The sequence below is a fragment of the Phocoena sinus genome, chromosome 1 (genome assembly GCF_008692025.1).
Source record: "Phocoena sinus isolate mPhoSin1 chromosome 1, mPhoSin1.pri, whole genome shotgun sequence".
NCBI lineage: Eukaryota > Metazoa > Chordata > Mammalia > Artiodactyla > Phocoenidae > Phocoena > Phocoena sinus.
The window spans coordinates 104,035,383-104,049,116 of record NC_045763.1 but is presented as its reverse complement, the minus strand read 5'-3'; the positions used below and the strand labels follow the sequence as shown (position 1 = coordinate 104,049,116).

The 13,734-nt window shown below is 48.4% G+C and overlaps 1 protein-coding gene across 6 annotated transcripts in view; it reads right to left on the bottom strand.

The window, feature by feature from the left end:
- Nucleotides 1–13,734, bottom strand: part of ATP1A1 (ATPase Na+/K+ transporting subunit alpha 1) — a 33,122-nt gene that overhangs the window by 1,573 nt on the left and 17,815 nt on the right. For 3 of the 6 annotated variants that reach the window (XM_032602797.1, XM_032602822.1, XM_032602815.1), the window contains exons 9-21: nt 13,394–13,592; nt 13,026–13,135; nt 10,971–11,105; nt 10,108–10,300; nt 8,667–8,842; nt 6,222–6,358; nt 5,219–5,369; nt 4,449–4,617; nt 4,149–4,303; nt 3,423–3,546; nt 2,107–2,252; nt 1,865–1,995; nt 1,474–1,575 (exon numbers count right to left, since the gene is read on the bottom strand). In XM_032602797.1, the coding sequence (XP_032458688.1) occupies nt 1,474–1,575; nt 1,865–1,995; nt 2,107–2,252; nt 3,423–3,546; nt 4,149–4,303; nt 4,449–4,617; nt 5,219–5,369; nt 6,222–6,358; nt 8,667–8,842; nt 10,108–10,300; nt 10,971–11,105; nt 13,026–13,135; nt 13,394–13,592 (1,928 nt within the window). Of the gene's footprint in view, nt 1–1,473; nt 1,576–1,864; nt 1,996–2,102; nt 2,253–3,422; nt 3,547–4,148; nt 4,304–4,448; nt 4,618–5,218; nt 5,370–6,221; nt 6,359–8,666; nt 8,843–10,107; nt 11,106–13,025; nt 13,136–13,393; nt 13,593–13,734 lie in introns of all 6 variants that reach the window. The other 3 variants (XM_032602807.1, XM_032602829.1, XM_032602834.1) reach the window with 3 other exon arrangements.

The following is a 13,734-nucleotide window of genomic DNA, read 5'->3' as shown; positions in this document are numbered from 1 at the left end:
TCTGGCATCTCCTCCTCCTCTTCCTGTCTCGTGTGTCCTCCACATGCTAGAAGATGACCTCGTTTGACTTGGGGACCCTTGTAACTAAGCCACCTTCCACGCTGGGTAGAACCTATTGGGAACAAGTTCTCTTGTCATAGCAAAGGATGCCCTGAGGCACCACCAGCCTGTTGCAGGCTGAGATTGTGTAGAGATTTTCCATTTGGGCCTCTTAGAGAGCTCTGATCCTCCTGGCCTCCTCTTAACGAACAACGGCCCAAGATGACAGAATTCACCTTGGATAAGACTTGCCCCTGTTTTGTGCCAGCTCTGTGCAGGGGGCTGGAGACACAAAGTCAAAACAGATGTCGTGGTCCATGCTCTGAAAATAACAATCTATGCGAGAAGTGACGACAATGGCCAAGGAAGGCGGCTACTGCACACGCCCAGGAGGGTGAGATCACACGGGGACAAGCCCTGAGAAAACCAACCTTGAAGAACTATCGGGATTGACGGGGTGGGAAGGGAACAGCCTTCCCAAATATGTAGGCAGAAGAGAAGTACTGAATTCACCTAACATAAGCCTGGATGGGTATAAGGCTAGGAAGACAGGCTGGCACAGTAACAAGACCCTGGATGCCAGGATCCCCTTGCACCACAGATGGGCAGTCAGGGAAGCCAACAGGGTCTGGTTACTTTGGGGATGAGATCAGTGAGAGGAGGTGAAGGGCAACAGGCTGGTCGAGAGTCCATAGGGGTCTGAGCGAGCATGGGAAGACTGATGTTTAGATCAAAAGCTTGACTCGTAGGGCCCCATTTTCTGTGGTTTAGCATATTTTAATAGGTTGCAGCTGTCTAACCTCAACCAGTTGGCAGACACCCACAAGCACACTCAAGACTTCAAAACACTACTGGAGTTTGTGGCAAATCCTATATGTGGAAAGTCAGGTGTATCAAAAGTGCAGTCATTCACCATGTTTAAGGCCAGTCTGGTTCTGGCCTCCTCCACCCATGATCTCCTAACACTACCCGTGCTCGACTGTAAAGTAAAAGAACCTCGGATCTGCTCCACCATTGTCCTTCGAGAGCAGAAGAGTCAGAGGCCCACAGAGGTGAGGGGCTTGCCAGGCGACGCAGTGACAGGGTGGGCCAATCAAGACTGGAACCTGTGTCCCCAGACTCCAGCATATCCCCCACTGGCCTCAAGACGACAGGGCTGTGGCCATGGGGGACCTGAGCACTCAGTGCAGCTGGCTGGTGAGCAAGCCCAAGGGCCAGAGCCCGGCTGGCCCTAGTGACAGCAAATCCTAAGCACAGTCTGGGGATTTGCTGGTCTGCACTACTGAGTCAGCCTTTCCTCGTTTTCCAATCCAGAGGAACTCTTGTACACATCACCCAAAAGTTCCCAAAATAACAGCTACTAACGTGTGTCATGAGAGGAAAAGCCACACTTACTATTTCCCTCTTTCTGGAGCTAGAGGAGGATGGACTTACTTGAGGGGATACATCCTCAGGGCAACACCCATTCCAGGGCAGTAGGAAAGGAAAGCAGCAAGGGCCGTCTCTTCGAAGAGGCCAAATATTAAGATCTTGTTCCTAAAAAAACAAGGAGTGGGAAAAAGTTAAGAAACACAAACAGAAGTGTATCTTCTAATGCTACGTGTCAAAATGGCAGGTCGATGTCTTTATGTATTATTAGTTGTACTTAGGAACTTGACTGAGGTCAGATGAAAAAACCTAGAAAACATTTTGCTTCCTCAATTTGCTCCGCAAATAAGTTTCCAGAAACTCTGCCCTGTGTGTCAGGTGCTGGGCTTTTGGCAAAGGGTTTAGACGTCACCAGACCCCTTCTTTGAGCCAGGACCCCCGACTGTGCCCCACTCACTTCATCCCCTGCTGGAAGACAGAATTCCTCCTGGTCTTGCAGATGACCAAGTCGGCCCACTGCACCACCACGATGCTGACAAAGAAGGCTGTGTGGCAGGTGAACTCCACGATCTTCCTCTGTTCGTAGGTCTGAAATGCATAAGGCAGACAGATGAGCATGTGTGTCCAGAGGCCATGTGGTCCCACCCGGGGCTGGAGGAGCTCCGTCCAGCACTGGTCAGGTGGGCAGCCCTCACTCACCCACTGCTGCCCGTAGCTATCCTCCACGTCGTTGATCCAGCGGTCATCCCAGTCTACTCGGACGCCCAGCAGGTGAGTCGGGAGGAAGCCGTTCTCAGCCATAATCACAAAGTAGGTGAAGAAGCCCCCCAGGGCCTGGATCATACCTGAGAGGTTGGAAAGACAACTTGAATGCCAGGGCCTGGAGGAAGGTCTTGGTTGAGGCTATGATCGGTGGCACGGACAACCCGGGACACACTCCTCGCTCACACCTGCTCCACTATGAGTCACTTTTTGGAGCTTAAAAAGACGGTACCCGGGCCTTGCTCTTAAACACCCATCTCTATTACTCGATCATCTGCTTCTATAAGGGCACGACCCTTGGGGGTAAAAATCCATTTCCCTACATTTTAATTCTGAAAAATTATGACTTTCCCTCCCACGTCTCAACATTTTTACACATCGCCTTTTTGCCAGCCGCTGTGGAAATCATGAAAGTGGCACTTTCTGACCTAATCTTTCTCCTCCCCCACTTTCAGGGTCGTTCTCCCCAGGACCCAATCCAATCACTATGCCCTCAACTTCCTGGGGTGGGATCTCATCCCACGCTCTGGACACAGTCTTCCTTCTGCTCAAAATTAGGTTTTTCTGGCCGTCAGCCAATTACTTTGTTGTCAGCAACTGTCAAATCAATCTTTTCCACATTTCCACAATGTACTCATCTGTCCCATTTTACCCGAGTGTTCGCAGTGATGTAACCCATTACTCCAGAAGAACAAGTTGCTAATGGTGGCTTCACCAAGTTCTCCTAAAGGCAGAGGATTTAGGATCAAAGGGTATTTCCGCTGCCCACCGCCTAGACCACCTGTTAGCTGGTCATGCGCCACTGGTGGAACAGAAATCAAGCCCTGGGGGTGGGGAGAGTGGGTGTGCAGAGAGCCACTTGGCGGTGACCCATTAGCCAAACCTGCAAACTCTGGACGGTGAGTTAGGGTTTGCAGAGTCAAATGAGTGACAGATACTAGGTTTCCCCAGGAAAAGCCGCCTTCGGGTTAATAGCGCAGCTCCCAGGAACTGTGCCTGGCACTGGGAAGGCTCTGTGAGCAGGGGCGTCCTTAGTCCTAGGGCAGATGAGCTCAGTCGCAGGGGCCCAGTCTAGAGAACTATGGGTTCTCGGCAGACAGCAGAAGATTTATTCTCACTTGGAAAGGAACCTAAAAAGAAATCCTCAGTCTCAGCCTACGTCATGGCTCATCCTAGATTTGAAAGTCACCCAACACTTGAAGTCTCAGAAGGCAGACACCACCCCTACAGATACTTTAAATCCGCCGGCTCACCAATCTGTCCGTAGGCCATGCTGATCAACCGCTCGTTCACGAGTTTGTCCGTTTGGGGGTTTCTGGGCTGTCTCTTCATGATGTCGCTCTCAGCCTGCTCGTAAGCCAGGGAGATGGCAGGAACCTGGGGAGGAGGGGCGAGAAGGGATTTCAAAATGATCAGAAACCAGCAAGCTGATGCTGTGAACCTTTTGTTTTAAAATTCTTGCCCTCCCTTTAAAAAATGTTTTTCATGGGCTTCCCTGGTGGCGCAGTGGTTGAGAGTCCGCCTGCCGATGCAGGGGACACGAGTTCGTGCCCCGGTCCGGGAAGATCCCACATGCCACGGAGCGGCTAGGCCCGTGAGCCATGGCCGCTGAGCCTGCGCGTCCGGAGCCTGTGCTCCGCAACGGGAGAGGCCACAGCAGTGAGAGGCCCGCGTACCGCAAAAAAAAAAAAAAAAGTTTTTCATAACATGAGATATTACGAGTCCCACTTTCAAAAAAAAGGGGGGGGGGGCAAAATTATACAAAAGGGAAGATTTCTATCTGATAAATGGATGTTGTCAGCTGTCTTGAGGAATGACAACTGAGTCAGTCTTTGATGCTGAGGCTGCCACACATTGCAAATGTCACTACCGAGAATTTCTTTTCCTTCCAGCGGCCACGGGGACCCAGAGAGCACAGCGGTGAATGCTAATGCCACACCTTAACACGATGATGTGTGGAAGCCGTGACAGTCACTCACCATGTCTGTTCCCAAGTCGATGCAGAGGATGGTGACAGTCCCCAGGGGTAGTGGAATGTTGGCAATAATAAATATCAGGAAGGGGGTGATCTCTGGAATGTTACTGGTGAGGGTGTAGGCAATGGATTTCTTCAAGTTATCAAAAATCAGACGACCTACGAAAGCAAAAGGTTGTTTTCACTGTGGAGCTTAATGAGAGGGACCAGATACTGCACACATCCCTTAAGCGTACAGAAAAGGACACGGCTCGGCAGCATCTGGATAAGGTTTTGGTGGTGGCTTTACGTGCAGCACTCCCACCTTCCTCTACTCCAGTCACAATTGAGGCAAAGTTGTCATCCAGGAGGATCATGTCGGCAGCTTGCTTAGACACGTCTGAGCCAGCTATCCCCATGGCAACCCCGATGTCAGCCTTCTTCAAAGCCGGAGAGTCATTGACACCGTCGCCAGTTACAGCCACAATGGCGCCCTGCCAGAAAACGGAGGGATGCGGGTTAGGAATCGTGTAGTCTAGCGATGGGTACAAGGGAGGTGCAGCCTCCAGTCGCATCTCGAGACGGACACTGCTCCTTTCCCACTGAGACCCTACAGAGACGCGGAACCGTCTCAGCCAGGAATGCACACAGCCAGAGTCCAGGAGTGACAGCAAATGTGTCCCTCACCTGGTTCACAAGGGCTACTCAAAGTCATGACTTGGGTAAGCGGCGCTTTGGAAAGCCCCCCCACCCCCACCCCCAGGTCCTTGCCAGGTATGGGATGCGAGTCTCCTGGACATGCACATCTCCAGTGTACACATTAGGACCCTGCTCTGCTATTCCAGGCGAGTGCCGAAGCTCCGACTGTGGGCCACGGCGAAGACCTGTACAGTGGAGTACGTGTCTCGGCTGAACCGTGATCCAGTCACCACCCTTCTCTCTATGCCTGGAGCGTCTTACTGGCACGTGTATACTGAGGCCGAGAGAAACTGGCTCATGTTTCCACCACTGTTGCTTTGTTTTTTGTTTTTACTGGAACTGCCATCACTGAGGTCAGTGGCGCCTGAAAGAGCCCGGCCCCGGCTGTGCGCTGACCTGTCTCTGGCAGCCTTCCACAATGATGAGCTTCTGCTGCGGAGAGGTCCTGGCAAACACGATCTCCGTGTGGTACTTCAGAATGTCATCCAGCTGCTCGGCAGTCATGTCCTTCAGATCACTTCCATGTACCACGCAGGCCTTGGCATCCCTACCATTAGGACCGAAAGACAAGTCACCCGTCACTTCACCAGCATGGTGCTCACCCCCAAGAAGGCATGTTGCCACACTACGCAGAACACTTCGTAAACACCACAAAGCCAGAGGGAACTGTCCCCATTATGTATTATCTGTGCAGTGTTTTAGAGGTTACAGAGCATTTTCATATATGTTATCTCATTCAAGACCCACAATAATCACTGGGCAGGCCTGTCTCTCACCTTCCTTTCCCCATCTTTATAAGACGCATTGAAATAACATAACTAAGTTTTCGGCAGTGACAGAGCTGACGGAAAACCAAACCCAAAGTAGGGTTTGTTTGGCTGGGCGTGAGTGGCGGTGGCCCTAAACCTTAACAAAACATTAAAAACAAAGTTGTCTCAAGTTATCTATTCTACTTTATTACCAAAATCTCCTTTTCTGGCCTGAGCTACCCGGACAATTGTGCCTTGCCCATTTTATTTTGTTAGTGTGGACCTGAAAATGACAAGGTGCTGGGTGCAGGGCCGTATGTGCAGCGGTTAACAGTGTGAACTCAGAAGCTAGACTGCCGAGTGTACTGCGTGACTCAGCCTCAGCCTCCCTGCTCCGCAAGGTGGGAGTATCACCTACCTTCGTGGGTACCGTAGCAAGTGCTTAGAACGGCAGGCACCATCTAAGTGTTGCTTACGGTGACCGCTCTTATTGAAAACCCTCCCCAGGAACAAGGCTGTTTTCTGGCACTGGAGGGGCATCCCTAACCCGGAGCAAGCCTAGAAGAAAACTGTGTAGAACCAAGCTGAAGATGCCCAACTTCAAGCACCTGCACGTTCAAGGCAACAGTGGTCTGACCTTCCCGCCTTACCTGGGGTTCACCTGGCTCACTGGAATGTTGAGGCGGGCAGCGATGTCTTCTACGGTCTCGTTTCCTTCCGAGATGATGCCCACACCTTTGGCAATGGCTTTGGCTGTGATTGGATGGTCTCCGGTGACCATGATGACCTGTGACGAGGAAGAGGACAATTTATCGAACGCAGCTGCCTAGCAAATGACCTTGAGAAGTCTTACAAGTACGCAAGAATAAACGTCAAGGATGATTCGGCTTGTAACATCAAAGGGAAAGAAATGCAAATATAAAACCGATAAACACGAGCTAGCCCAAAATACAGATGTGAGTTCACACAAGACACAAAGCAATACCCAGTTTTTATCTTGGTACACACAATCACACGGAATAAACAATATCTTTGTCCTTTTACACCATCACAGAGAAATACTCAAATTTACTGAAACCAACAACAACAACAAAAAAACCGATAAAAACCTGATGCTGGTGAGTAAAGGGTCAGCATTCTGAAACTGGCCCAATTTGGAGGGAAGGCAGTAAGTAACAAGAATTCAAATCAGTCACTGCTCTTTCTGACCCCAGATTTTATTTAGCATACAGTCGAGGTGGCAGGAGAATAATTTTTACAAAGCTTTTCAGGGCAGTAGTACTCCTGATTATGAGAAAGTGGAGAATCAAACAGCCAGCAAGACAGACCGCACGGGCTGCACTGAGCCACGCTGTGTCGCGGCACACCTGAACAATGCTCTGCGACTTAAGACCAATACAGAGCACACCGGACACTCCTTCCAAACCAGCACCTGAAGACACACGACACGCGCCATTCACCGCATGAAGTGCGTTAACTTAGAACAAGGCAAATATTTCAAAAGAACACTCTATGACATAAATCACAGCGAGATCCCTTTTTGACCCACCTCTTAAAAGAAATCGAAATAAAACCAAAAAGAAACAAATGGGACCTAATGAAACTTAAAAAGCTTTTGCACAGCAAAGGAAACCATAAACAAGACCAAAAGACAACCCTCAGAATGGGAGAAAATAGTTGCAGACGAAGCAACTGACAGAGGATTAATCTCCAAAATTTACAAGCAGCTCATGCAGCTCAATAACAAAAAAACAAACAATCCAATCCCAAGATGGGCAGAAGACCTAAATAGACATTTCTCCAAAGAAGACATACAGATTGCCAACAAACACATGAAAGGATGCTTAACATCACTAATCATTAGAGACATGCAAATCAAAACTACAATGAGGTATCATCTCACACCAGTCAGAATGGCCATCATCAAAAAATCTAGAAACAATAAATGCTGGAGAGGGTATCGAGAAAAGGGAACATTCTTGCACTGTTGGTGGGAATGTAAATTGATAGAGCCACTATGGAGAACAGTATGGAGGTTCCTTAAAGAACTACAAATAGAACTGCTATACGACCCAGCAGTCCCACTACTGGGCATATACCCTGAGAAAATCATAATTCAAGAAAAGTCATGTACCACAATGTTCACTGCAGCACTGTTTACAATAGCCAGGACATGGAAGCAACCTAAGTGTCCATCGACAGATGAATGGATAAAGAACATGTGGCACATATACACAATGGAATGTTACTCAGCCATGAAAAGAAACGAAATTGAGTTATTTGTAGTGAGGTGGATGGACCTAGAGACTGTCATACAGAGTGAAGTAAGTCAGAAAGAGAAAAACAAATACCGTATGCTAACACATATATATGGAATCTAAAAAAAAAAAGGTTCTTTAGAACCTAGGGGCAGGACAGGAATAAAGACACAGACGTAGAGAATGGACTTGAGGACACGGGGAGGGGGAAGGGTAGGCTGAGACAAAGTGAGAGAGTGGCATGGACATATATACACTACCAAACATAAAACAGACAGCTAGTGGGAAGCAGCCGCATAGCACAGGGAGATCAGCTCAGCGCTTTGTGACCACCTAGAGGGGTGGGATAGGGAGGGTGGGAGGGAGACGCAAGAGGGAGGGGATATGAGGATATATGTATATGTATAGCTGATTCACTTTGTTATACAGCAGAAACTAACACAACACTGTTAAGCAATTACACTCCAATAAAGATGTCAAAGAAAAAAAAAGTGCCAATGTAACTTTGTTAAATATGTTAAACCATACTACTTTTAAAATAAATTTATTTTATTAAAAAAAAAACTTACCAAGTCTTCTGCTCTTTTTAATTTGCTACATTACATTTCCCTTAAAAAGCTGATTTTTTTTTTTTTTTAATCCCTCATCTGCAGTTTACACCAACATTTTAATACCACTGTGGTCTTCTCTGGTGGTAACTAAAAAGCTTTGGAGATGAGAAATTGATACTCCAGGTGAGAAACACCAGCTGCCACATGGACCCCACAAGGCAATGTCACTAAGTAAGGTGCCCCGAGCTGCTGAGAGGTGATGCCAAAAAGGGGGGCGGGGCGTTACCTTAATTCCAGCACTTCGACATTTGCCCACGGCATCAGGGACGGCAGCCCGTGGTGGGTCGATCATGGAGATGAGCCCCACGAAGCAGAGATTATCAACAGGGAAATTCACATCATCGGTGTCAAACTGGAAGCCTTCGGGAAACTGGTCATCTGGCAGGAAAAGGTGGCAGAAACCTGCAGGAGGGCAGGGAGCCTGTGAGGACCTCTAGTGACAGAGGCAGCAGCAGGACAGAGGCTTATTATTCACTTAGTTTGGAAGGTTTTTTAAAGTCTACTTTTATAACCAAGTGAGTTTTATCGATCGTTTATGAATGGCACAGAATGCCTAGAAGAACTGTGCAAAAGACAGAGTCCATCACTAAGCCTCAGGGGAAGAGGTTTTGTTCAACGTAGAGCAGACTGACTCTGGCACCAGGGTTTCCGGCTCCTAGACCTGCCCACTCAGTTACTGAGACGTGGCACATCATGCCATTATTTGTCTCCACTTCCGTCTCTGGGAAAAAATCAAGGCCACATCTCTGGCTCACTGTTCGTCTAACCAAAGTATACCGCTGAGCACCCACGTGGGCCATCGTGCCAGCTTCTTTGAGGATAAATGCAGATCAGACACGTTCTGCCCAAGGGGTTTATGTCTAGTATTACTGTTCACACAAGAATCATAATATTCGAGATATTTCTTTCAATGTTGTGTGAAGGCTACAGTGTACTTTAAAGTGGTATCAAGTGGAGTTCATATAAGAGAGGCTGCTTCTACTCTGGGGTGGGAGGTGCAGAAACAAAAACCACTTAAGAGCGACCTTTCAGTTGGATAGAGACCTAAGACACCTCAAGTTAGACGAGAGCAGGTAAGAACATGAGTAAGGGACCAGTTCTAAGTTACCCAAACTAAGAACAGAAGAAGTACATCAATAATGCATTTTTATCTGTCAACCTACAAGATTATAAATGCCACTTTCTCAATGACACAGTGGGTGAATGTACTTCTGATCCGAGGTGGCTGACAGAGCAGGAAGGACAGGTGGCATCCTGGGCCCCGAGTTTACCGTTCATCTAATTTATGAGCTGGCGGCACAAGCGCCCGTGTAAATTCGCAGCCATTCCGTGGCAGTCAGGAAGTGGCTTTATTCTAGATGCCCTAGGGAACTCCTTTTCATTTCGTTAAGTTTACAGATCACGGGCACAGCAACAAATGCCAGATCATAAAACTCTTTTCCCCTCTTTTTTTGAGCAAACAGAACTGACCAGCATGAGACCAAAGGTCAAAGTCCGAGTCAGAAGCAAACCAGCAGCATTTTGCTGCCCAGTGTCTCCGGCGCTTATTGTTTTCAAAACAATAGGGGGCAAGTAAAGGGAAGTTAACGAGAAACAGAGGTTAACCCAGTAACTTGCAATCCTCTCCTGGACTTGTTTGCGGCCCTGTTGCCAGGCTATCTGCATACCCAGCACGCGCTCTCCAAGACCACCCAGCTCCAGGTAGGCGTTCTGAAAGGCGTCCTTCAGCTCCTCGTCCAGGGGCTGCTCCTTGCCGTGGATGAGGATGGAGCTGCAGCGGTCCAGGATCCTTTCCGGGGCACCTTTCATCACCAGCAGGTGCCGGGGCTCAGCCGTGTTGGGGTTCTTGTGGATGGACAACTGTGAAGGATGGTGGAGATACAAACGATGGACGGCTGGGCCGGACAGCCCAGGGAGGGAATTTTTTTCTTTTTTTGGCCGCGTCGCGCAGCTTGTGGGATCTTAGTTCCCCGACCAGGGATGGAACCCAGGCCCCTGTTAGTGAAAGGGTGGAGTCCTAACCACTGGACCACCAGGTAAGTCCCTAGTAGTTGTTTTCAAAAATATCCAAGATGCCCTATTTCTGAACTTTGAAGTGTCTCGCACCTTGTAACACACTTTGAATGCGACAGAAGAATCAAACGTGGCGAGGTGCTCATACATCCCTGACACGTGTTCATGTACACAATTTTCCCGAAGAAAATTCAGAAGAGGGACTGGCACACGCGTGTGCACCTGCAGCCCTACCCAGCCCCCTCTCCAACCGACAAATGAGAATTCAAGAAGGGCCCAGACAACGTATTAGAAGAGGCTTCATTTATCCTACTCATACTCAAATAAGTTAGGATTTCCTATACGGAGGAGTCAGGGTAAGATGTAAAGTTAAAGCATTCATAAAGACTGTGACTCATTCGTTTCTAGAAAGCATTTCAGCGTGGAAAATTCCAAAAGGGATGATGGATCTTTTTCCAGCGTATGTCCTCCTCTTCTGTCCCCTCGGGCCCCCCACAAGCTCCCCAGACCCTCAGACCTGGTACTTGTTGGTGGAGTTGAAGGGTATCTCAACGATCTTCGTGTATCTCTCTCTCATCTCCTTCACAGAACCGCAGCACAGCTCAATGCACTTCAGGAGCGCGGACTCGGACGCATCGCCTGCAACGGCCCGCTGTGAACAGAGACGCCTCTGTCAGTCACCCTGAAAGCGCTGTACCCAGGCATCCCTGAAAGCCAGAGAAGACTCAGAATGTCTTCCCATCCGTCAGGAGGAGAGGGGAGCTGGCAAGGAGGGGCACAGTTGTGGTGAGTGACCACGGCGACAAAGCCCCTAAACTCCAGCCTCCTCCTTGCCAGCCTCCTGGCCTCCCGCCCCACCCAGAGGCCCCCCTGCCCCATACCGGCGCAAGAAGGTGTCACCTACGCTTGGGAGAAGCACAACACACTCTTCCAGCCTGCTCCGGCCTTTTTTTACCTTTCCTGGGCCTGCTGAGAAGTCTCAAAGCCAACCATTCCCAACCACCTATTTCTAGTTATGAATCTGAAAATACAGAGTGAGAATGTAAATATTTACGGTACCCTTCACTGCCCTGCAATTTAAAAAAGAAAACGCCTTGGGTTCTCAGGACGGAGGGCAAGCTGTCTGTGTCAAGGGCAAAACAGGACTTCACATTCTGAACTAATTCAACTGTGCAGGATTGTCTGGGCCTGAATGATGCGAACTGAAAGCTATTATTAGCTTCAACGGCGATGTAATGAGCCACCGTTTTAGTTAATGCACACATGTTGGGTAACACACGTATTTTGTGTGATACACTGTAACACTTGTATTTTGACATACTGAGAACATTTTCGGCTACAGCAAACTTACAAAGATAAACATTTTAGAACTCTGGCATGCCAGGCCGCACGTGCAGATAGCAAGTTAATGCTCACTTACAAATATGGTAGCCCTGTTTAACGAGAAATCTGGTGAAGTTTGGTAAGAAGCATGAAATAAGTGGGATCACTTTAGTAAAGGCCAGTTACTGAAGCAGAATAGGGCTGCATGTTTTTTTTTTTTTGATAACGCCACTAAGATAACATGGCCCCAACCCCCTGAAATAACTTAGAAATAACATCTCATGCTACCTTTCTGGAGCTTTTAAATGAGCAAAGACTGGATATTTATGAGTCCCTGTGCTCAAAGACTAGGAAATTTCCACTCTGGGGTAAGAAAAACGATGAAGCTGGCATCTCAAGTTTTATCCCAAGATCAACAACATCCTCCTCAAAACAACATCAATTCAACGCCAAGAGAATCTCCTTTAAAGAATAAAGGAGTCCTATCTTCACAACAGAAGCCATCTCGGTTCCGTCGGAGCCACAGTCTCTTCGACAACCCAGTTTCGACCCAGAAGCACCACAGGCAGCTTTGGGGAGAGGGAGCCGCCCAGAGGGCCCCACGCAGCTCCTCTTGTCCGCAAGGACCTTGTGCAGCTTGTGACCTTTCTGGGACCAAGTCTTTACTGGGCCACACAGAAAAAATCTCTCAAGTCATTTCAAATTTCATGCAAATTCCACGGGGCTACGCTTAGCTTATTTCTGCAACATTAGTAGCCAGCTAAGAACAAATAAGATAAGAGAAATAACTGAGCTATTTTAAGAAAATAAATGGCTTAAGGGATTGACTGGAATCTGCTGTATCCTAATATGCAAATACAATTCTTAAGTCACAAAAGTAGCCCTCACTGTCTGCTAGGTTAGGTGATCATCACATAAACTCAGGAATAGTAAAGCTGGATTTTACTAATTAGGTTTTTCACCAGTAAAGATTGCCTCCCAACTCCCCCAACTCCTCTTTGGTCAGGTTTTACTGTATATTCCACTTTTACTGACCTATACTGACCACAGGGTACCGAAAGTGTTTGGGGTCTACAGGCAACACAACTCAAGTTACACATAGCAAAGCATCCCATGGACCATTCCAAGTGTCCCAATCACTCTACAGCCCCCAAAGGTCCCGTGCTCTTCAAACAGAACCCTCAGGTGGTGGTTCTTGGGTGGCATCTGCACACCTCAAAAGCAACCTTAACAGAACTGCTGAGCCGACCTTCAGGATAGGCAGGTTCTCCTGGTTAGCCTGAAACACGGCCCTGTTACAAAGCCCTGCAATTCTGGACAGAGCGAGCCAGGTGGCCGAGGTCTTGTCGAATGAGACACCTGGTGGAAGCAAAAAGAGAGGAAAATAATGCACTGGCTTTGTACTAAGGGCCCACAGAAATGTGAGGTGACACGTCTCATTTCCCAATGAACAAAACTAGTCAGGTTTTAGGCATTTTCCAACCATGTTTGTACTGACATGCAAACAAAACCCCAGAAGACAAAAAACCTAAACCATCTAAAACCCTGACTCTTTACCAAATGATAAAAAGCAAGCAAGCAGGTGAGGCTCAGGTGTGGGCCGGGCCCCAGTCTTACCACTCTGATTCTCCGTCGTGTCGGCCTCGTGGATCTGATTGTCGAACCACATGTGGGCCACCGTCATCCGGTTCTGGGTCAGAGTTCCAGTTTTGTCTGAGCAGATGGTGGACGTGGACCCCAAGGTCTCCACAGCCTCCAGGTTCTTCACTAAGCAGTTCTTCCTGGCCATGCGCTTGGCGGTCAGGGTCAGGCACACCTAAAGCGTTGGAGCCAGATTATTTCTAACTCAACCAGGCGGCCATTCCATACTAACTCTGGCTACCCCCTAACATGGGAGAAATTTGCCTAAAACTAAATCTCTCCAAGCGTCCTCTGAAGTTGGAGGAAATAATAATGGT